This window comes from Scleropages formosus, chromosome 21 (genome assembly GCF_900964775.1).
Source record: "Scleropages formosus chromosome 21, fSclFor1.1, whole genome shotgun sequence".
Classification (NCBI taxonomy): domain Eukaryota; kingdom Metazoa; phylum Chordata; class Actinopteri; order Osteoglossiformes; family Osteoglossidae; genus Scleropages; species Scleropages formosus.
The window spans coordinates 19,850,576-19,874,991 of NC_041826.1; the positions used below are offsets into that span (position 1 = coordinate 19,850,576).

At 44.3% G+C, this 24,416-nt stretch overlaps 1 protein-coding gene across 1 annotated transcript; it reads right to left on the bottom strand.

The window, feature by feature from the left end:
• Positions 1-1,461: 1,461 nt before the first annotated feature.
• ninj2 (ninjurin 2) lies at positions 1,462-17,216 on the bottom strand. The gene is made up of 4 exons (XM_018730214.2): positions 16,960-17,216; positions 2,592-2,808; positions 2,276-2,458; positions 1,462-1,833 (listed from the first exon to the last, which is right to left on the bottom strand). Exons 1-3 carry the CDS (start codon positions 16,987-16,989, stop codon positions 2,307-2,309), a joined length of 399 nt encoding a protein of 132 aa, XP_018585730.1. The 5' UTR covers positions 16,990-17,216; the 3' UTR covers positions 1,462-1,833; positions 2,276-2,306.
• Positions 17,217-24,416: the final 7,200 nt, after the last annotated feature.

Sequence of the window (24,416 nt, forward strand, 5' to 3'; positions counted from 1 at the left end):
CAAAATATTAGGTTGCAGAATATTTCATTATGTCAGCGCTTCATTTTGCCGAGGGGCTCCCGGGCTGTTTTCCTGGGCTCCTGTTCTTGCATTTTTTTTAGTATTCATTGTCATGATTGTATGCAAAACATTGTGTTACTATCTTCGTAAACATGATTTATGTATTTCCGTATATTAATGTCATACATTGTATTTCCATTCACTATTATTGATAATGATTTCTATCTTATAGTGTATGCTTATAAAGCAATTATTAATTATACAGGATAATTTAACTGTGACATATTGTCATGCACAATTTGTCCACTAGTGGGCAGTATTTCACCCCCGTTCTCCTTTGGACGTGACCCACAAAGGCGTGTCATAGTAACAGTTCCTGATTATTCTGTTTTTTTTTTTTTTTTTTTCCAAAAAAACTTTTTCATTTGGTAAAAATGCGTTACTTATAACACTGCAGACATTATCATTCCCCACAGATTTATTTTTTAAATGTATATTCAATTGTATTAAAGTACTGGTACAGCTGCAGTTTTTTAATTACCACATTTTTACGCCATGCCCATGGCCAGTGTTGTTGCTGTGGGTGCTTTTATTCCATATCTACCTTTACGTGTCTTTTATGCTCATTCTTCACATATTTTGTCTCTTGAGGACATTTGGACATGATGAGTCAAGTCTTAATATATGCTGTAACATTTTCCTCACTTTCAGCTCAGAGGAAATCTGATGTAATCTTACTGTAAAAGAATGTATGAGATATGGTGTTCAGAAATGGTAATAATTAATATATTACTGCCGTATGCAATTTGACACTTGCCAGCTGAGAATGATTTTACACTCCTCCAGTGAATCCCAGCTCCTATCCCAAGTGCCTTGTGACCCACAGGGGCACCTGTGCGTATTGCAGACAGTTGACGAATGCCAATGGGTATAAATCCACCAAAATACGGAACAACAAAATTATACGTAGCATTTGTTTCTATGTGTCGAGGAGAACGCACATGCTTTTCTGTTTGATGCCAGCATTACTGTTGTGTAGCGGGTCTGGGGTTCGAGCCCTGCTTGGGGTGCCTTGCGACAGACTGGCGTCCCATCCTGGGTGTGTCCCCTCCCCCTTCGGCCTTGCGCCATGTGTTACCGTGACCCCGCTTGGGAGAAGTGGTTCTTGACAATGGATGGATGGCTGGCTATTAAATAATTACAAATCTAAAGGAATCTGTGTGGCTGCTTATTAGTTGTAACTAATGCTGCTACATTCCTGTTGCACCTATCTGGAAGCACACAGATACATTTATATAAATTCACAGTAAACAAAGGTTATGAATGAAATAACATCTTTATTAGCAGTATATCAAACAGTAATGATGAATCAAGGATCAATATCTATAGATAAAATAAAAAACTAATGTTAAGTGTAAAAAATGTTGCTAAGAATCTATGCACATTTTGTATTGGAGTTATCTTATTATGGGGGGGAAATCATTTAAATATCAGTTGCAATAAGTTAGCTTTATACTTTAATAAGTAGGTGCAACATTTAAGTCCATGGACAGCTTTACTAAAGGAAAGTAAAATTAGAAATAAATTACATTTTATATTTGAATAATTGTTCCATTTCGCTGTTTATCCAAACCACAAAGTAGCACCTGTAAAAGCTATGTTCTGCTTTTTAAAGAAGGAATGTGTAAAAGTTTTGCAACAGTGTTTTTCTTATTCAAACACTCAGACTTGTTGAGGCAGTCCCGTGTCCCCGTCATCAAATGGAGGTCGAATCTGGTGAGCAGTCATGATCCAGCCACCTTTCCCAGAAGACACAAGTGAAGACTTTGTCACCTAGAAATAAACACACATAACACGCTAAAGCAAGATTTGCCAGAACGCAGCTAAGTACACACACACTGAACTACTTGTCCCATACGGGGTCGCAGAGCCTAAGGGGACACACCCAGGACAGGACGCCAGTCCGTTACAAGGCACCCCAAGCAGGATTCGAACCCCAGACCCACCGGAGAGCAGGACCTGGTCCAACCCACTGCGCCACTGCGCCACCGCACCCCCTCCCCACAGCTAAGTATTAAAATGTTATCGACAACACAAAGCAACAGCAGAGAATAAACAATTGCTGCATACCTGTGCATTAATGACTACATTTAGAAATGCACACCCAAATAATAATTTTGCATGTGTTTACATTAATCCATCTCTATTAGTATATCCTTTCAATGAACAATTACAAGCTAGAGGAGAGTGAGAACTTACTCAGCTGTGCTCTAACCTGCATTTCTTGGCTTCCCTGATGTTTTCTGTCAGTTGGGTTTGGGGTAGAGCCCCGTCTTCTGAACCCCAAAAGCAGTGATGAAGATGTTAACGATGACAGTGACAAACACCAATCCAGTCGCCACATTGTTCAGGACATCTAACCTCCTCTGGTTAGCAACATTATTGAGGTCCTTCCGAGCTTAAAAACACACAAACACACCACTGTAATTGCATTCTGACAAGTGCTGAGCGCAGTGTTGTATTGTATATTTTATCCAATCCAAAAGGCAAATCCAATGATCTTAGGTATGTCTTGCAGTTGGCCTGCTCACCCATGACCACAAAAAGAGCTCCTGCCAGGACCTGGAGGAGGAGGGAAACCCCTATCAGCACCAGGACAGTGATATAGTATTTGAATTCAGGTCCCTGCTCCAGCACAGCCTTCATCTGCGAAGCATTGGCCATCAGCAGCGCCACGTCCAGCATGCTTTCTGCCACACTCTTCTTGGTAGCGTAGTGGTTGATGTTGATGGGACTCTGCTGCTCTTCCTTGGGGGGGGAGAGACAGAGAGACTCCAGTCACCCATATGGTCTTCAGCTGCACCTCAAAAGCCACTGTGTGTCATTTATAACAGCAGACAGCACCAGCTTTGCTAAAAACAGCAAAACTAAAATACTTTCAACTACTGATTGAATGTAGCTTGCTTATTTATTTATCTATCTAGCAACGCAAGCTAAATTATTCATTAATTTACCTTAATTGAAACAATATTTCCTTCATTGCATGTGTTCCTTCCTATTTTTGTATATTGGGTACTTTATGTTTTTTTATATATTTTTTATCCTTTATTCACATCTTCTCATCTGTGTCTTGTCACTGTCATTCTGTCTGTGCTGTGGAAGTTCCTGTCACCAAGTCAAATTCCTTGTATGTGTGAACATACTTGGCAATAAAGCTCGTTCTGATTCCGATTCTGATTTATAAGAATTCTCTCATTGTTCCTAAATTGCTTTATTCTGCCCTACGCAGTGCGCGTGCTTTTCAAAGTGCTCTTGAGTACAATGATTCCTAGACTGGAAGTCTGTAGCTCAAAGTGCTTCTAACACCAAAGTGACCTTTACCACCATGTCACAGTCAAAGTTGCCTCTCCATTTATTCACAGTTCACTCCTGCAAAAACCCCTGATAAAGCTAATAAAATATGAAAGACTTCCATCCTTTTGTCCACCATCTATAACTGCTTTCCCAATGTGGGGTCACAGTCTGAAATCTATTCCAGAAGCATAGGGTGTGAGGTAGGGTACAGGCTGGATGGGATGCCAGTCCATTGCACTATGAACTTTTATTATTTTTTTTGCTCACTGCAGACTACACTGTGCAAAAGAGACCCACCGCAGCTCAACAATGACAATACAAAAGAGAGGGTGACGGACTGCAGGAGGTTCAAAACCCTCGACGCGGAAGCGAAGGCGATGAGGTTAATGAAAGAAACACGGTAAAGATGGTGAAGTATGAGGAACTGGTGGAGCATTGCTGTTCAAAAGGCTGAAGAACAAGGTGTGTGCCTAACTTATCTATACGCACATATCTCCATCCATCCATTTAACTGACGCTTTTATCCAAAGTGACTTGTAATATTAGTCTACTGACCTATTTGTACAGCTGGGTAACTTTTACTGGAGCACTTGAGGATAAGTACCTTGCTTAAGGGAACTACAGTCAGAGGGAGATTCAAACCTACAACCTTTGGGTCCAAGGGCAACACCTAGTATTACTATTACACTACAAGGTGCCCCTATCTATCTATCTATCTATCTATCTATATGTATGTATGTACTGTATCTATCTATCTTGTCCATATCTGCCTATCTATATCTATCCGTCCGTCCGTATGTAAGTATGTATGTATGTATGTAACTTACAGATGTATGTATGTAAGTATATAAGTAACTATGTATGTATGTATGTAACTATGTACGTATGTCTGTATGTACGTATGTCTGTAACTTACTGTATGTGTAAACAGTGTGGAAGTGAGCTGAACGAAACGAAAGTTTCCCCAAACTCTTAATGCAGCCATACGAACGCAGTCCGCGCTGGCTCAACCAAAGACAACTTTCAGAAAATAAAACGGTTGACGAAAATACGTAAATATGTAAAGTGGGAACTTGTTTGTATTTCGAGCACTATCTGTCTCGCTCGTTCGCAGCAGGGTCCAGTCTGCCTGTATTCCCGTTAGTGAACAGCAGGTGGCAGGAAATGCGAGGTAAAAAGCAGGTAGTTGCAGTGACGCGGTATTTCATTCTTGGCCCTGTGTTCACGTGTGACAGAAAAAAAAAAAAAGGGGGGGGGGGGGGGGGGGGCGTATAAAACATATGACCCTTTTACCAGCCGCCGGAATAACATGCGTTTCACGTGAGAAGAGCCTTTTCTCCTTCTCCGGATCAGAAATCTCCTCGGACGTGGCCAGGGCGAGTCACGTGACCGCGATCACGTGATACGACGCTAGCGCGCCGTGCGCGCGCCCGTCTGCCTGGCCCGCGGGATGTCCGCGCGCTCGCTGGCTGCTTGCCGGAGGGGCGGCGAAATGCCTCGAGTGCACAGTCGCGCGTAAAATGTCAGAACGCGAAGCACTGCGGCTGGCAGTTTTCATAACGCTGATTTCGCCTTAAAAATAATTTCGGTTGATTCATGTATTAAGTGAAAGCCTTCCCATAATTAATTGGTCGGCCCTGGCTCCATCCATGCCTGCTGCTCACACAGGAAAGTGTGTCACAAGATGAAGCTGTGTTTTTGAAATTATGATTATTACTTAATTTCCAGCAACACATTCAAGAAGTAGGAATGAAAAGCTACAGCGAAAGCCGCCCTTAAATCTTGGAAGAAATATATTTTTGAGATGTAATGCCAGGTTCGGACGACAGGGGGCATTCTTTCCCAACTACACGTTCGTTCCAAGCGCTTTGTGCGAATATAACCTTGTTTTATCCTCCGACCGAAAGGTGGCGCTACATTTCAATTAATGATGAAACGGGAAGCGAATCATTGAGAATTGATTACTTTCTAGAAACAAAGAGGACAAAAAGTCCCCCCTGATTTCTTCCAGATTTTTCACATTCACGGTCATATGACTTTAGCACTGAAAACCTAAGCTTAATCAAGCTTTAAGAAATAATAATCTAAGTAACACTGGATTATATATAATTTTTTTACATTTTTTCTGTTTTATCTCTGAAAGCCTATGGGAAAAAAACTATTTGACATGTAGGCCTATGTTCATTCCTCATATAATGGGGTTAATTGTTCTATGAAATCACTGTTTGACTTATTGGTCAAATTCCCATTGTCAGGGGTGGAAAAAATAATTGGGTTCCAGGCAAAACAGTCACCAAAAATTAACTGAAATAGCAAAATATATAGATTTTATGACAGGGACAACCCAATTTATTGCATAGTGCTTGTAATGGAAATTATATCTTTTTAATGTTATTTTTTCAGAACGGCATTCCAGTCGGTCAAAGGGCATCAACATTCGCCTACTAAGGGCGATTTCGGTTACCAGCTTTACCTGAAATGCATGTCTTTTCACTGTGGGAGGAAACCAGAGCACCTGGAGGAAAACTCCACACAGGCAGGGCTAGATTCAAACCTACACCCAAACAGCCCAGGTGGTGTGAGGCAGCAGTGCTACCTGCAGCACCACCGTGTCATCTCTGAAATATTATATTTGCTTTAATGGTATGTTGGTCGAGATTGTCGATGTGATAGGAAGTAGGAGGTATGTACTGTAATGTTACAGCAGAAAGCATAGTGTCCGTGTCCTTTCCAGAGTTAAAGACATAGTAGGCGGCGGATAAAATACCTGTTGCAGAAATCAAATGACCACGTAGCGGAGCAAAAACACCATTGTGCTGTGTAATAAGGCCGTTGTATGATAAAAGTGTATGTATTTTCATAAATTGTTGCGGTGGTTTCTCGCTGGACCCTGTTATATGAGGGCTTCATTAACACAATGAAATGAGCTTCTAAGAAAACTGCACACAAGCACTTTAAGGGGTTTAAACAAAAGACATCAGCAAGAACTTGGTATATGGGCTACACATAGTGTCTACAAGGCAACCCAGATTTCCTCTTCACCAGTCAAGCACCATACACTGAGCTGACTTACAAGCCTTCGGTGTTTCTTAGGAAAAGCACAGTCAGAAGACAACGGCGAAACAAAACCATTTACATTCCAGGTTTTTTTTTTAAGTGAAGATTTAAAAACATTTTTATGTTATCAGATCCATAAACTATTGCCATGTGTGCATGTGTTCAAAGCAAAGAACCCAGAAATGCTCTTGTACATCAGGGTTTAACTTCGGCGAAGAATTAGGCATCCATCCAAATACCACACAAACTGTCACGTCGGTTTTGTTTAAGCCCGGGATTATTTCTTTTTAAAACAAACACCATGGGGGAGAGGTCCAGAATGTTTTACAAAGGGGCCCAGATATATCCGCCATACAGAAAATCCACCTCCCCTCCAGTCTATTGGCTCCTGCTCTACCCAATAAGGTAAAGGAGCTTGCAGGGAGGGTTGCGAACAAGAATCTTGTGCTGCAGGCTTTCCCTCCTGTGTCCCCTGCTGGAGCCAGGCAGCTGCAGGAGTTCCAGATGTTTGGCGCTGGTGGGCCACAGTCGGTCTGCTCCCATGAGCAAGTGAGTCCTCTTGAAAAACACTCTACGCTCCCACTCTCGTTCCCCCTCTCGTTGATCCTGCGGCCCCCGGTCCACCCTCCTCCACGAAGGAGCTAAAGTGTGATGACAAGAGCTGCTCTGTAGGAGAGAGACAAGGGGACTTTATAAAACGCTATAAATTTGACTGCCCCAAATTTTCTTGTTCCTGAGTAAACTAACCTTGGGCCAACATGGCCCCACTGGGGGCGATCGGCACAGCCGCTTCAGCATAAGACCACAGTTAAACCAAGGAGAGCAGAGATCGGTTCTGCTGGAATATCCAGAACTGTGCCATTTCAGTCTAAAGATTTGTCAAAGAAACCTACATTCTACAAAATAAAAAAAGTGTAAATCTACTCTAACATCGTCATGTAACCAACTTAAGAATGTTGCTTCTTTCTTGTAATGTTTTCATTTACATTTATTCACTTAGCAGACACTTTTCTCCAAAGCGACTTGTAATGATCTGGCTAATGAGTTAGCCCAGATCCTCACGTGGATTCCAGAAAGGCGTATAATTATGTAAACCCAGACGGACACGGAAAAAAGGAAGCTCTTCTTTTTAATATCTTGTAGGCAACTATGGATGACATATTTCACATAGCTGTCCTTACAATAAAATAAACAACATTAAAGTAAACTCCAAAACGTGCGAGGCACAAAATGTGTACACGGCCAAGTATATCAGCCTGCGCGCGCGCGGGAGAGAGGACCGAGGGAGGGGCAACCCCTTAGTCTCCACCATAATGCATCATCATTACAGACTTCCAATGAACTCTATGTAGTGTTACTAGCCCACACACCTTATTTACCATGGTGACTTACACTACTAGATACACTACTTACACTGGGTCACTCATCCATACATCAGTGGAACACATATACACTCTCTCGGTCACTCACACACTATGGGGGAACGTGAACAGCATGTCTTTGGAGTGTGGGAGGAAACCAGAGCACCCAGAGGAAACCCACGCAGACACAGGGAGAACGTGCAAAGTCCACACAGGCCGAGCGGGGATCGAACCCACGTTCTCTCCAACCACCCCAGCACTGTGAGACAGCGGCGCTACTCACTGTGCCACCCATTCTAAAGTTTCATATAAAGTTACATTACAATGCAGATTTCTGGTATAGTATTTAAATCTAAATACCTACATGTAAAAAGGTAGGCAGCTATGACGCACTTTTTAACTTTCCCCGTTAGAAACGGTGCGTAGGAAAACTTTTTACGTTTTCTGCGCAGTCTGGTAAAGTACAGCTACGTCAGATGTCGTAGGACGGTGTTCTTGAACGCATGTTAGGGGTGGGGAGGGATGGGGGGGATCAGGCACCATACAGCACCATGTTTGAGAGCCAGCGTTCAAGTGCCGTCTTGCGCGCGCACTGAAATCTTCTGTCTGGACGCCATCCCCATTCACACGAAACTGCCATTTGACTCTATAAGGAAAGAATGTCGTGATACTCGGGGCGCGCTCGTGTAACGCTCCCCTCGGTGTGCCGGCGCTGGCGAAGGTGGGGCGGAAGCGCAGAGTGGGTGAGGGCGCTGCGAAAAGCGACGGCGCCAGACCAGCAGAGGATCGATGCTGTTGCCCGCTGTTCCGAAACCCTGTCCGCTGGGGCGCTCACGAGTGGTCCTTGGTCCCTTAACCAGCCTGCCCCCTCTCTGTTACAGCCGCCAGGCCCAGTGAAGAGCCGTTTACTCCGAACCTGTGGGTCGCATTTTTATGTCTGGTTTTTAAAATAAAAGTACATTTACAGTCACCCGAACTACATCAATCATTATTCCAGCAATCATCTTTCCTTTCATTTGTCTTACGAGTATCCACTACTGTTTGACAAATATTTTTATAACCTTTGAAAATATTTTTCACTAATACGAGGCCCGAAATTTTGACCCCCTGCCGTCAAGCGAGTTTTTCCAAGTGTTTTCCCAGCTGAACCGAGAAGCTTGTCGAAATTTTAAGAGACGAAAAGAAGCTCTTGAGCAATGTCTTAATTATGCGGCCATGACAACCAAAAACACACATAATCAATGTGCCATATGCGATACTTTGGCCCCTTCCCCCAAATAATCAGCCAGTCACAGGCCAGCGTGCTGGAATGCTCCAGAGTGGTGCGGAATGTAGGCTTGGAATATATCTCCGGGTTCAAAACCATCAGACCCCTGCGGACCCTGAGCGAAGCCAACGATCCGATAACCTTGCCGTGTCGCACCCGCACGGCCTCCGGGAAGGATGGACCGCGCCAAACGTACGCAGTAAAGTTACGAGGTCCTCCTACAAATCCCTTCGAAGGTTGGCCTGCTACCGTCAGCCTTGCTTCTGCTTTGTCGTATAGATTTGTCGCTGACGGTATCTTCGAGAGCGCGGCGCGGTCGGTGTCAAAAGCTTATCGGTAAACTCATGGGAAAAACATACTGGAGTTCTCAAGAAAAGTTGTACAGGAGTGAAGGATTAGGACGTGCGATCGGAAGGTTGCGGGTTCTGTTTGTATGAGGAGAAGTGCTAGAAAGGGACCTACTTTTTAAATGCTTTTGTAAAAAAGATCCAGCTGTACAAATGGGTAAGTTATTGAGCAAAGAAATAAACTTGAGCTTCACAAAAGGCACAAGGCACTGAACCTGTACATTATCCAGCTTTATAAATGAGTAAACTGAAAGCTCTGGAAATTACTTCGGGGGGTGCGGTGGCATGGTGCGTTTGACCGGGTCCTGCTCTCCGGTGGGTCTGGGGTTCAAGTCCCGCTTGGTGTGCCTTGTGATGGACTGGCGTCCCGTCCTGGGTGCGTCCCCTCCCCCTCCAGCCTTGCACCCTGTGTTGCCGGGTTAGGCTCCGGCTCCCCGCGACCCCGTATGGGACAAGCGGTTTCAGATGATGTTGTTGAAATTACTTTGGTTGGAAGCATCTGTAGAATAAATACCAACGGTAGGAGGAAATGTTGTGTAACTCGCCAAGGCGCTGACCAAACCCCCTGTGGGATGATTAGTGCTGCTGATCCACAGCCAGGAGCCACAACGACCATCTCCCACACCTTTGCCATGCAAACACAGGGTCGCGTCAGTCAAATGGCGCAATAAAGTCGGAGCCGCCCTTCGACCGGTTGAACCTATTTGACCCAGAGGGGCCCGTAGCCGCAGGAGGCCCCGCGCACGGCTTGACACCTCCAGCTTTAAAAAACAAGGAACGCCCTACAAAAGGAGCTTGCGTAGTTTTGTTTTAACACGCACATGTCAAAATACAAGCAATTAAAAACATAGATATAATTTTTTTTATGATGCGTTATATCTTATATTCCTGATACCTAATCTGAAATAATTTTAATTCCAGGAGGCTCGACAAAAACGGTCCAAAGTGGGCCCCGCTATTATTAAGGGCGTCCCTGAAGAAAATGACTTGCGCAGGGGACGCCACTTCCCTTTTTCTGCCTTCGGAGAGAGGTGCGTGAGGGTTTATTGAGTTCAAACTCACAGCAAGCGTTGTGATTTATGGATCTGAACATGAGGGATGTGACGAGCACCTCAGGCACACCGTAGTGTTTCTTCGTACGGTATTATCGCTTTTGGGGATTTTGAAATTAATTAAATTAAGATGAGAGCAGCGTCGCACGTGAGGCTGACAGACCTAGTGGCAGCGGCATCTGAAAAAGGCCAGTTGATGAAAACTTGAGCTGTAGGTGGCGAATCATGCGTGACACCCTTTCCCTATCCCCTCCGTATCGAGAGCCCGGAAGAGCCGACCCGCCCCCCCCCCCCACTGCACGAACGCACTCGGGGCGTACCTATCATTCGCTTCACTCCGCTCAGGCATAGACACGTTTGCTCGTGCGGATCTGCTCCCTCCCGCAGCGCTGCTTATGGTTCCAAGCGCAGAACAGCTAGATTAACACCGTCGTGAACAAAAGCGGCTAGATCCTCTGGATGCAACTTCAGGACTCTGACCGAAACGACCCATCGTTGCCTTGTAAGCGTGGTTATGGCCCTGTAATGAAGTATGTAGAACGACACTCTCTGCAGTGACAGGAGGGTGCGGTTATTTCCTCCAACACTCCACTGCCTGCTGTCATGTTTGTCCTACCGCAGGGGGACTTCTCGGGCTTGAACAAACAGCATTGGCACTTCCTCTGTAGTGAGAAGTACCACCCAGCAGACCCCCCAGTGGGTACGTGAATCACGTGCCCTTCCTCTCAACAACATGCAGAGCAAGCCGTCCTCCCCAGTCCGTTTCCAGTCTTGTTCTCGTGTAGATTTTCCGAAGGGATCAGATCCAGTTCTATGGATTTGCTCTCTTGTTGCTCTCGAAACGGTAACACCCGAGGCGGGACTGTCCAGAGCAGGGCCTGAAAGACAAGAACCGACGCACCGGTTCCAAGGCAGGGGGCCAATTACGCTCCCTGGTATTCCGGCTGCGTCCCTCCACGTCCCCTGCCCCGGAGTCCTGCCCGCTCCTCGGTCCTGGCGAATACAGCAGATCAGGTGAAAGCAGAATCAAACCCCAAGGTGTGCTGTTAGCACAAGTGCAGTGCAAAAAGGATCATGGAATCACTTTCGGTGCCTAGATCTTGGAACTCGAATGTGGAGGAAAAAACTGTACAGGTACAACCAATTTCTGAAAAGGGGATCAGAAGCACGTAGCTGGTTTGGCCGGTGCCCGCTGTGCGGCGGGTCCGGGGTTCGAGTGCTGCTTGCGGCGGCCTGCGATGGACTGGCGCCCCGCCCGGGTGTTTCCCCTCCCGCTTCGGCCTTGCGCCCTGTGTTGCCGGGATAGGCTCCGGCTAACCGCGACCCCGCTCGGGACAAGCGGTTGTTGACATTGGTTGGTTGGTTGGTTGGATCAGAAGCATTGGTCCAGGTTATAACTGTTGGACCAGGTGTGACAGCATTATCCGACTATATGTGATAGCTCTGGGTGTCGTCGAGTTTTTACACAAGTGAGACGGAGCTGATGAATTGCATGAGATGATGCTGCTGCAGTGGGTGAGAAGCTCTCCTGGAACAGGTGAGATGATGTTGTTGGATGCAGTGAGTGATGTATTGCTTAATCAGGTATCTTCGTTGACTTCCTGCTGGCACCTCGGGCGAGTTTGCCCTCTTGGAGTTCCCATCGGTGCCATCTCTTTAAAACTGGACCGTCCGGAAGCCAAAATAATTTGACGGGTTTTCAGAGGTTTCTAATTATTCTCTAAATGGAACAAACGTTTTGCAAGACATCAGAGGCATTCAGAAACGTTGCAAGTTCTTGAAAACAAGTCTGATCATAACTAGTGTTCTGGCAACCGTACAATGTAATTATGCAATATTTAGTGAGAATGACACATTTATGACTTCTGCTGGAGAGCCATTCCTTTGTGACATCTTCTTTTTCCTGATTTAATACATTTCCCGCACTCAGCGCGTCCTCAAGAGCTTTGTGAAGACTTCACGTTTCATGACGTTCCCTTAGACGACATGGGAGAATATGGTGAAAAAGGCAAATGGTAAAATTAAAAACTGAAAGGGTTTTTGGATGGAGGATCAGGGTGGGACAGGGTGGGGAAACCACGGGCCTCATGCCAAATGTGCCCGGTGCCAAGCTTAGTCACAGCTACTGCCGCCAGTGGCTCTGGAGTGCCTGGCATTCCAGGCAGAATCAGAACCGCAAAAAAGGGAGACTGTGCCCCACCTTTGGCCACTGTGGAGAGGAGGAGGAGGAGCAGCAGGAGCTGGAGGAGATCAGGAGCAGTTAGGAGGCTAGCGATTGCATGAAGAGGGCAAGGAGGGGGACGAGCTCTCGAGGCACGGGCAACCATGGACAATGTGACAATGTGAGCCTCCAACAAGGACTTCTTCTATGTAGGGCTGCTGGGAAAGGCACAGAACCTCCAGTCTTGACAGATCAACTGCCTGGAGCTCACAATGAGGTACGGACCCGTCACAGACCTGGCACCGTGCCTCCGCGTTTGGGGTGCTGGAAAAGGACTTCCCCTGTCAGGCTGGAATGTCATCCTGTCGTAGTTTGAAGATGACTGTTTAAGGCTCTGTCACACACGTATACATTCCCCACCCACCGGAATATTTCCTCTTGCTTTTATTCAGTACAGGGTTATCGCAGCGCTTTAAATAAAGTTTGTTACGTTTTATCTCTAAACCGTATCATCGTCAAAATATTCCTCAGTTTCCAAGAGGTGGGAAAAATATAAAGGGTTGCAAAATCATATATAAACTTAGTAACCCTTACGCAAAACCCAATGTGGTACAATGTGGTCTTTGTGGACTGTGGTGTGCGCAACTGAAGATGTGATGAGGGGGAGCATGAATCAGTCTGTACCAGAGTCCCACTGTGTGTGTGTGTGTGTGTGTGTGTGTATGCGCGTGCACGTTTATATGAAAGCTGCACAGACACTGTTCTACGTTGATTGAAGGTCCCTACTTGTGCGCCTGCGAGCAGAAGCCTACTGTAGGTCTCCACTACTGTCCTCAGGTCCACATGTACTTATCAGGTCCACATGTACCATGAAATATGCCTGTGCGTTACACGCACCATCTGTAAACACAACCGTGACCTTCTAAGGGTTTTCTTACCCAACAGCTATCGATAGTCACCTAATAATGCAACCAATCATAATCAGTTTAAAGCAACATACAGTGAAAAGGTAGAGAAGTGAGCGCCCAAATTGAACGACAGTGTTAGAGAACTTTATGGCTTTGTTTTCATCTCCTTGGGACAATAACAGCACATAGTGACTTAGGGGGTGCCTAGCAACAGGGAAACATACTGACGGGTTTGGTAAAACGTAGTTTCCAGGGTTTGGAAAAAGTTATTAATACATTACCTTTACTAATATGTTAAATTATTATACCCTTATTAAGACACTGTGATACTGTAACGCACATTTTCGTGCAGGGATTACTGGTATAAGACAATCCTCTTTGTCTCTGCTTCTGCCCTATAAGCCTAAAACTTCTCTGCCTAGTATGCTGTGTGCATGAGGTCCAGATGCATTCGGTACGTGACACTTGTGTGTTATGCAATGAGCACATGTTAACGGGTATATGCTAACAGCTTCACGCTAAAAGATATAATAAAGAGGGAGTGTGCAAAGATAGACATATTAATGGGTGTATGTGGTGACAGGGACAGAAAGAGAACCGGTGTACGTTTGCGATGCTTTTCTGACACATATATGCGAATGAGGGCTTTACATCACAGCCTGTCCAGTGAGGACTTTCTGCCCTTGGCAATGTGTTTCCTTTCTGCTGTCTTGCCATGTTGTGTCACTTCCTCTCTTCCATGAGAATGGTCACTGCTTGATATTCTCCAGACTTGGAGGAAGGATGACATTCTGGCCCCAGTGAAGCGGGCGGTTGACCCCCATGGGCCACAAGCTCTGCAATGTTGCCTTTCCCATGTGAATGTGGGAAAATATAGGAGACCCACAGTCATGCACATATGACAGTTGCCTGCAGAGCCATAGCAGTTCATGCCTTGGCTTCAGTGTTTCCTAGAGAACAGTGGCTCCTGGCCCAAATAAAGCCATGGAGCATATTCTTCTCCTCTCACTTTGAAGGCTGTGGTTAAACTGCCCTCTGAAGGGTCGTTAGATATATTGCTCACGTACTGTGTGACTCAACAAGATGATCCCTCTCTTCCCTTTGCACTGGATTGACCAGGTTGTTCCGGAGTTTCTGAAATACTCAAAGAAGTGATGTGGGTTGGGAGAGATTATGAGGGTTCTGGGGTGTTGGAATACCTGTCCACAATCACTGCCGTACCCCTGATAAACATGTCAGTGATTCAAGCTCAGGTCAGATAATGCAGATCTGCCACATCACTTCCAGCAAGAGGTCTCTTTGCCCCCACACATAAACAACCATCTCTGGACCCCACAACCCTACCCTAAGTTGGGTTCCCTACTTATCCTCCCAGGTAAAAGCAGACAACACTGTGCAGTGACCTTGTTGATGGATTAGACCTCTGGAACTAATGGTGTCAGATGTCAAGCTTTGGAGGTGCTAATGTACCATCACCAATGAAGCTATCCTATCATGCTTTGCTACTCTCAAAATATTTATGCTGACTGATTATGAATCACATTACTCATGATAGAAGTCATCACTTTGGGTTTTTTGGTGCAATGCTCACTAAAGCACTCCTTCTGGGCTCACAGGTAGATGTTTGTGCACTCCATGCACAAACCTACATTCTACCAGATCCAACAAGGACTTCAGGGAAACCCAAACTGAAATTGAATTACCCCAACACAAAAGCGCAAACAAACGGCTAACCATACAGAGTATGCACATGTAAATTAACACAGGGATACTGAGGTCGAGCAGACTGCTTTCTGACCTTAATGAAAAATCTGTAAATAGTATAGTAGCTAATGAACTGGACTTGTGACCTAAAGATTCCAGTTCGAGTCTCTGGAGCAGGGTACTTCACCCAAACTGCTTCAGTGAAGATATCGGGCTCTGTAGGTAAGCTTAAAAGAAACAAGTGAAGAGTAAAGTATGCAAACTGCCTTGGGACTAAGTGCTAAGTAACCAAATATTCATCGGCTCCATTGAGGAGATGGAACATGATTCAGATGACGAGTTGTGGCTTGCAGCACCACGGCACCTGGGCACAGCTCTCACTGCTAAGTCAATGGGGGCAGAGCTCTCAGGCTGAGATCCCCAACTATGATCAGCCATATCCTCCATTCTCCAAAGTCCCTGTAGTCAGTGCCGTCACGGATACCCTTGAAATATTTTGGCTGTTCTGGGAAGATGCAACAGGATTACCGCGGAGTGTCAGTGAAGATGAATCCAGCAGCAGCACAGAGAAAGAAGACATTAAGCAGGTTAACTGCCAGTCTAAACATCTCAACTTAAATCCTCCTTAATACTGACAAAAAATAGGTTTTATGAATCCCAAATGTTTTTTATTTGCAGAATGATGTGGGATTTTTGTGGAACAGCTGAGCATTGCCCTGTAAGATGCAATAAAGACAGACACCGAAGGGTGGATTGTCAGTGATACGACCTGGTAGTTGTGTGGCCCATGTGGTTGTAATGTGTTGATCACACAGTGCCAAGTGCGCTACAGAGCAGTGTACTGGCATCATAGCAAGGCAATCACGGTGAATTGCAGCATTTCAAAGCTTGTCTCTGACTATTCAGGGCTGAAACGAAGCAATCCATTAAAACCCCAGAGCATAAAGTCATTCACATCTGTTTTCAGCAGTGAAACTGTCCAAAGAATGCATGCGAAAAATCAAGAAGACGCTGAATATTGCAGAAAGCAGATTTCATAAACTCCACGTTGAATTATTTATTTTCTCGATGGGCGAAAAAAGCGCGGCAAACACAAGCCATGTTCAGATGTGTCAGCAGAAAAACGAATGCTGAATTCCAGACTATTTCGCCTTGACAGGCCAGCCAACGCCTTGAAAGCTGGCATCAGCCAAAGCCACATTCAACAGTCGAGTTAGCTCTAAAAATACCTCCTTAAAATATGCATGAGCAAAACTCTCTGCCTTTCATATAGATGTGGATGTACTGTGAAGTTGTCCTCTATATTTACTACAGGGTGTCATTGGGGTCCTTTCTGCTCCTCCCCAACCTCCAATGCTGAGTGTTCCTTGTTAACAGTCCTCTGTCCCAACACTGTGACAATCCCTCCTTTAACTGGTTTCTAGGCGCTTGTCCCACTGAACCCTGGGTACATTAAGGTTCCTTCTAACCTTAACAGTGCTTCACTAACTGATTTTTGATGGATGATCTGCCCCATGGGGGAGGGAAGGGCAGAGGAACACCCTAATATCTTGTCACTCTCTAGTAATCTGGTCCCAAATGCATGGTAAATACCATACTCCGGTGTTAAAGCAAACGGTGAAGGCAGTGGAGAGAAAGAGGAGAGCCAGAGCGCGAAAGAAAGAGAGAGAGACGGAGACACACACAGAATATGACATGCACTCTATACAAGCCCCAATGGCCCTCGGAGAAGGAATGTTTTTGTTTACCTGCAAGTCGACACGTCCCCTTGTCGGCATCGTGGACCGAGCTACAGGATCGTTCTTATGCACGTTGCTACCGTTTCCCGTCTTGCGTCTCCTTCCCCGCAAAAAAGTTTGTGACCGGCACACGGAGTGAAAAGGGGGAAAAAAAAAAAAAATGCTACGTTGGCAGAGGCCTTTGAAGAAATTCAAGGCTGCAAGCAAGGCCAGCCAGACAAACAAGTGTGTTATTCAGTGCTTTTTTTCATTCTGCGATGCAGTCCATCAGAGCAGGATTTGGAGTGGGATGAAATAGTCGAGACTAAAAAAAAGGAAAAAAACCAAATAGAGCTCTTCTTCCAACTGGTAAACAAGCCAAATGCATGCACTGTATGCTACAGATGAATGCCACGCAGAACAAAATGCTTGCATTCAGCTTTTTTTAGGCTGCGTGCATCATGGGTTCGAAACCCCATGTCTACACGGTCATAAGCGGAGCAATTCCAAAGGCCTCATTCACGTGGGGTTATGAGTTACATTTGCATTTTGTTTGCTTGCGCAGAAAGAGTAAATCATAACTTTGAGACTGTCCTCATTCCGCAAGAGCAAAACCTGTTGCCACCGTTTATAAACTATATCTTGTGTGTTCTGCTTTTTTTAAAAAAGAGCACATGTCAATCATACAGGGGTTTATGACTTGTAAAGTGTAGGACTTGCATAACCACTTGGCAGAAATATGCCAGGCAGCTCCCAGCCCCATATCAACACACTGAGTGTTCTCACACAGATTTATCTGAGCTTCCAGTCATAGATTTTTTGAGAACGTAAATGCCAACAGTAGGCATTTGGAAGTCAAGCTAAGGGCACGATGTGGCTCCAAACATGTTGGCTCTCTATGTTTAATTAAAAAATGTGCTCTGGAACACACACCTGACACACACTAGAAAGAGGCGAGGCAGGATGATGAGGGAACACCTGGAGCCAAGAGAATTGTGACTCCATGTTGACCAAACAGCTCAAGACCATCAAGGTGATGGTATGCAAATTTCTGCTCAGAAGCTGCACTCCTGAAACTGCAGCATCACCTCTAAACTCGATTTTACCCAAAGAACTACCTGCTGACTAGAAAATCACAGCAAGGGCACTTCTCGTAAATTTATCATTTCGCAATCAAAGAGCAGCTTTACATACAGACACGCAGTTTTCAAATCACAGCTTTTCTGTGTTCCAGGAGCTTTACAATATAGTGTCTTTGCTGGGGTCTTGAAATTTCTCCTCACATTAAATTTACTGATTTAAACAACGAAGGATGACTGAGCTGTAGCCCGCGCTGTCATCTAGACGTGTTTAAAATTTTTACATTTTTAAAGAAGCAAGGACATGGTGTCTTGGTTAATATATATCTTAAGAGATTAAACTGTTGAAGAATGACATGTCTTCTGAGAAAGGTTAATTAAGAAAAAAAGTCTAGGAAATGGGGAAAAAACGAAGATATGTAACATATTGCTAAGACTGGACATTTTTTAGCTATGCAGAATGATTTCTATACCTTTATGGGCTCTTTTTATGTTTTCTGCCTTCAGATGTTACCAACAGATGTGATGCACAAATAGGCACAGGCTTTCATTTAATTTCATTTCAGTTCTTGTCTGATGAGTATAACCACCAAAATTTCAAACATTCATTATAGGATATATACAGCAGCTGCAAGGCAGACAGCCGTGGCAGAAATCTGGCTATGTGCGGCATGGCTTTATGGGCACTTTCTGACAGAGAACACACACAAGGACAGGCAGTGTTGGTCACATGGTCAGAGCTGCCCTGTGTCCCATAAAAGGCCCTTTATACGGCACCTCTCTTGTCAGCCTGGTGACCACTGATACGAGGAGCACTGGGTGCCACTGTGGCAGAGTGCCGAGGCCAACAGCTCATCCTTCATCTAAAGAATACAGTGTGTGAAACAACCCTCATGCCCCCTCCAACCCTGAAGATTGCCACCAGTCAACACAAAGTACTTAGCTGATACTTGTGTCCTACAGAGACTCACTTTCAATGCCATACTTGTACTAGTTCACCTCCAGAAACCTGGATATGTTCTTGAAGAAATCAAGGCTAATTAATAACGAAATACATTGTCCTTGAACTTGATTGAAAGTACAGTGTGTTGAATGCTATGCTACTGCGCCCTGGTCGTTGTCACCTGGTAGAACACAAATTGCAGTATTACCTTGACTCATCATATCTGTCATAAAATTGCTTTATTTAGGGACATGAAGCAATGCTTTAATGTGGTTCTTAATGGCCATGTATCTCACACCTTCCTGTGATGTCGCCAAACCTATTGCATTAACACAATAATAATTCTGTTGCCTTATTGGCACCAGCGCTTGGTTTGAAAGATCCTTGGGTAATGACAGATCTAAAGAACACACTAATAATAACAAATAACTAGAACAACCGTAATAATAATAATAATCACACACTACCTGAAACCACTTGTCCCAACTGGTGTTGCAGCAAACTGGTGCCTAACCCAGCAACACAGGGCGCAAGGCTGGAGGGGGAGGGGACACACCCAGGATGGGACGCCGGTCCATCGCAAGACCCCCCCAACAGGACTCGAACCCCAGACCCACCAGACAGCAGCACCTGGCCAAGCCCGCTGCACTACCACATCCCCTAATAATAATAATAATAATAATAATAATAATAATAATAATGAGTAAAAACAATCCTAACAACAGCTGTAGTAAAAAAAGAACAAAGAGACATCATACATAAGTCAAAATAGTTGGAAAAACAAATACATACTGTGAGCTGCTGGAAGGCGGACTCATGGTATGAGAGGGTAGGGGAGGGAGGCTTAAGGGAGTATAAATACAGCCAAACTTTAATGACTCATAGCCAAACTAGCCAGTAGTGTGTTTCTTTATTGCATAAACATACGTAATCATACTATGGAAGGCTGTTATATGAGTTTCAGAAGCAGAAATTATTCCACTGAAGTAAAATACAGAATCTCTGTTTCTGGTGTTTGGGAAATACTTTATAATGTCCATTTTCAGCAACCTCTAGTGGAAGTCTGGATTACTGCTGGAAGGGTTTGTGTTGAAATTATTCATGCATTTAGCTCATGGTTTTCTCCAAGACCACTTACAGTCAGCGGTGTCTTGGGTGGCCGGTCATGATATGCAAGTAAAAGAGCCATTACTTTCAAAAAATAGTCCAGCAAAAGTACTCAACTGAAAAAATAACTTCAGCAGAAGTACAAAAAGTGTCAGACTGAATAACACTGAGTGTTGTAGTTACATGGGGAGGGCGCGGTGGTGCAGTGGGTTGGACCGGGTCCTGCTCTCCGGTGGGTCTGGGGTTCAAGTCCCGCTTGGGGTGCCTTGCAATGGACTGGCATCCTGTCCTGGGTGTGTCCCCTCCCCCTACAGCTTTACGCCCTGAGTTGCTGGGCTAGGCTCCGGCTCCCTGCAACCCTGTATGGGACAAGCGGTTCAGAAAGTGTGTGTGTGTGTGTGTTGTAGTTACTCAAATTCAAATTAAGCTTTTAAATGCTATGAACCACTAACAAAATGAACACCTACAATATACAGTTTTTCCTCAGCTTTTCAGTAAATTAAACCTGCTGTGCAAATAACATTAGATACCGTCAATTAGTCTAATCAAATAGGCATAAAAAAGACTGCATGGTATTTATTATTTAGCTCAATCTTATGTCCAACTTGACTTCCTTCGAGGGGGTTGTACATTAAGCTACTTACAATGATTTACCCATTTAAATAGAAGGACAATTTTTACTGTATCAGTTCAGGTAAAGTACCTTGATCAGGGGTACTACAGCAGGGAGGAGTGCTCTTTGACTGCAAGGTGACAGGACTAACTGCTACATTTCCCTCAGTCCCAAATTAAGTTATATCATTCGTTTTCGATTTAGCCAATACCTTTATCCAAAGTGATTTACAACTAGTTTCCAATTTATACAACATGGTATTGATGTTAGAGACATTGAGGATAAGCATCTCTTTCAAAAGCAATAGAGCAAGGAGAAGACAGTGATTTGAAAAGACAATCACTAGCATACAGGTCATTCTGCCTGTTACGCTGCTGACTTTCCCACAATAGGAAAACCCAGATTGAAAGCAACACTATTGAATTAACCAACAAACGAAAAAGGCCGGGCGGCTGAGAGGCTCAAAATGCAAAGACGGGTATAACGCTATACAGTTATTCACATTCTCTGAACTTGTTTCACTCAGTCAGTGTAGCTGATTTTACAGTTGACTAGTCTGATATCAGTTCATTTAGGACGTCAAAATGAGACAGTGGTGGGTACTGCCTTGAAGAGAAGGTATACAGGCAGTCGGCTGGATGGTTGTGCAATCAAGTCAAAGCCAACTCATAGCAACCCCTTGCACGGTGTCCAAGGCAAGGGAGGAACGGCAGTGCTGCTGCCTGCTTCCATGCATTTCTGGGGGGTGCAGATACAGGATAGAACATACAAGCGCTGCACACCCTGAGCGGGACTTAAACCCCACACCCACCATGCAGCTCAGGCAGTAGGATGCACCTGCTTTTTCTGCTGTGCCGCTCAGCCCTTACGAAGGTCCCTAGAGCTTTCTAAATTGTGTGTATTGGAATTAAGTGATATTGCAACATTAAGGTTGACACTGACATTATAAATAAACGGATTACAAGTTCACTCTACACAACTTGCTTGGTTTGATTACTTATTATGCTCAGCCTTAGGAACAGTGTGATGTGACCAGGAAGCCCTCCCACAAGGCACAGCAATACTGACGCTGTCTCCATAATGACTTGTATGGGAGAACAGAGGAAAGACATCTGAGCCTGTGTGACCGTGACCTGCAACGTGTGACTTCATTCCTGTAACCCAGGCAGGGGATTAGTGCCAAGTGACTTCTGGTAACTGTGTTTAAAATTTTTGGATTATTGTCAAAGGGGTTCTTAACATGTCCACCAGTACCGCAGCTACAGTTTGTCTGTCTTCCAAACAACTGCAAACATCCGAAAATAACAATTTTAGGTTCCAGATGTGGTTTAGTTTTACAGTAATGTGACCTGTTGCACCAGTACCTGACCATATTTGATTTGATTGCAGTCATTTTCTTTTTCATTAAACTAATCAGAATCAGAATGAGCTTTATTGCCAAGTATGTTCACACATACAAGGAATTTGTCTTGGTGACAGAAACTTCCACAGCACAGACAGAATGACAGCGACAAGACACAGATGAGAAGACAGAATATGTGAATAAAGGATAAAAAATATAGAAAAAACATAAAGTACACAATATACAAAAAATAGTCACTAGACATTATATGTATGTACAGGTATGTTCTATACAAATGTAAGGGAATGTGAGTAAGACATATGATGTGATAAATAGATATAATTATAAGTATAAATAGCGTTGTGTATTGCACTGGTTTACTCTCTAGGAGGGATTTAGTTGTTCATGAGGTAGATGGCCTGAGGAAACAAACTTTTCTTGTGCCTGGCTGTCCTAAACTAACAGACACTTAAATATCATATAAGTACATGTATATAGACATATTACATCACAAGACTGGTGTGAAAACAACACCATGTGACTCAGAGCACCTTGAATAATGGCAAAACTAGAGCTTCCCTCCCTGACAAGAGCAATCTCATGGTGCGGGCAAGGCTCCAGCAGTCCCCATGAATGGAAAAATTGCACTCGCCAGTGATATTTAACCTTTTTGCATGACTGAGCCGCTCTGACAACCGAGAAATTCTTCCGTTAATTTGAACAGCTCCAAAATTTCCTTAACCCTCGGACAGGCCCGGTACACCCACGCCATAGTGGGGCACAAGCTGGTGAACTTTAGCTGGAATAAGTCTGGTTTTAAAAGACCCGTCAGCATAGTTTGACTATCATGTGTCGTGCCTTGTTTCAGCAGAAACTATTTAAGCCCAATTTCGTGTACCTGCATTGACAGAAAATATCCAGTCCGGTCAAATTTGTGATTACAGCAGTTGGTTCTTCTGTGCCCGTGTTTGAAGGTTCAAGTAAAGCACAGGTATTTAAAATGAAAGAGTAACATCTACTCATTTAGGTGATGCTTTTTCCAAAGCAACTTGTAATGTTAAGGTGCTTTTAATTAGTTACCCATTGATACAGCAGGGTAATTTTAGGGAGAATACCTTGCTCAAAGGTACAAGGGATGGAGAGGAGATTTGAACCCACAATCTTTGGATGGAAGTAACACAAACCACTGTGCTATCAATTGTTCTCCCTAATTGTAAAGCACTTACAAACTGTGCAAAGAATAACTTAATTCTTTTTTTTTTTTCACATTTTACAAAATACTTATTTCCAATAATTTCGTGATTCAGAAAATGGTTACTGTGCTTGGAAGACTGCGTATTATAAGCAGAGACGAGACCTGCAGTCCAAGAGCTTGTTTCGAAAACACAAAACACGAAGGCGACGGCATGCAGCGTTTACCGCGCTCACTGTGGGTTACAACTGTCTGCGCGACTCAGGCGTAAAGCAAAGTTTCGCTTCCTGCAGAGCCGAACGTGAACAGGAAGTATGTGGTGAGACCGGGTTTCATACTCGAGATGAGCTGAGCTTGGCCTCATCATTTATGGCACTGTGACATTTCCCTTGGGTGAAAATGAATATAAATGAACAGAATCTCCAAAAGGTTAAACCAAAATCAGTTCCCAGTGACTGGTACCGGTGCTGTATTGTAATATACCGTACATATAAACTAGGGATTAAGCCCTTCCGGCGACCCGGGGGAGAGGGGGGCACAGGAACGTGGTACACCCACATCCAAAGGGAAAAAAGGTGCTGAGTATTTGTGGTATTTCCTGGTGCACGTGAGCACAGCATTAAAATGCATTCCCATCTTGACTACTCGTATTTTGTAAACACAGCATAACAAATTGATAGAATAGATTTTTAATAATTTATTACACCGTGTAGCGAGACGTCGGTTTGGGAGATAAATGCTGATGGCGCAGCCGTTCGTTTTGCATAGTAGTATGTTTTGTTTAAGTTGAACTAAGTAAATGTACTCAAAAGTGAATTATATGTGGTTCCTTACGTGAACATTTTGTCAACAGAATTCATTAAAACATCAAAACATGAGGCAAAGTTTTAATATTTCGCCCTACGAAGAAGATGGTTGCTTGAAACAAGTTGTAAGTAACGTATCACCATGACAACTGATTTATAAAGCATTGAGTCTATGATTACCTTCATAACAATAACCTCAAAACGCAACGTTTTAATTTTATATATCCATGACTTCTCAGGTTTTTACGCCATGCACCGTTTAAACACGCTTTGTCCGTTAAAAGTTGTGTCGTTCTCGCGCGGCTTTTACATTTGAATACTGGGAATTGTAGTAAGAAGCTTGCTGTAGTCCCGCCTCATCGCTCAATTCGGTGAGCTCATACAGATCCTGCGCATGCGCGTTAA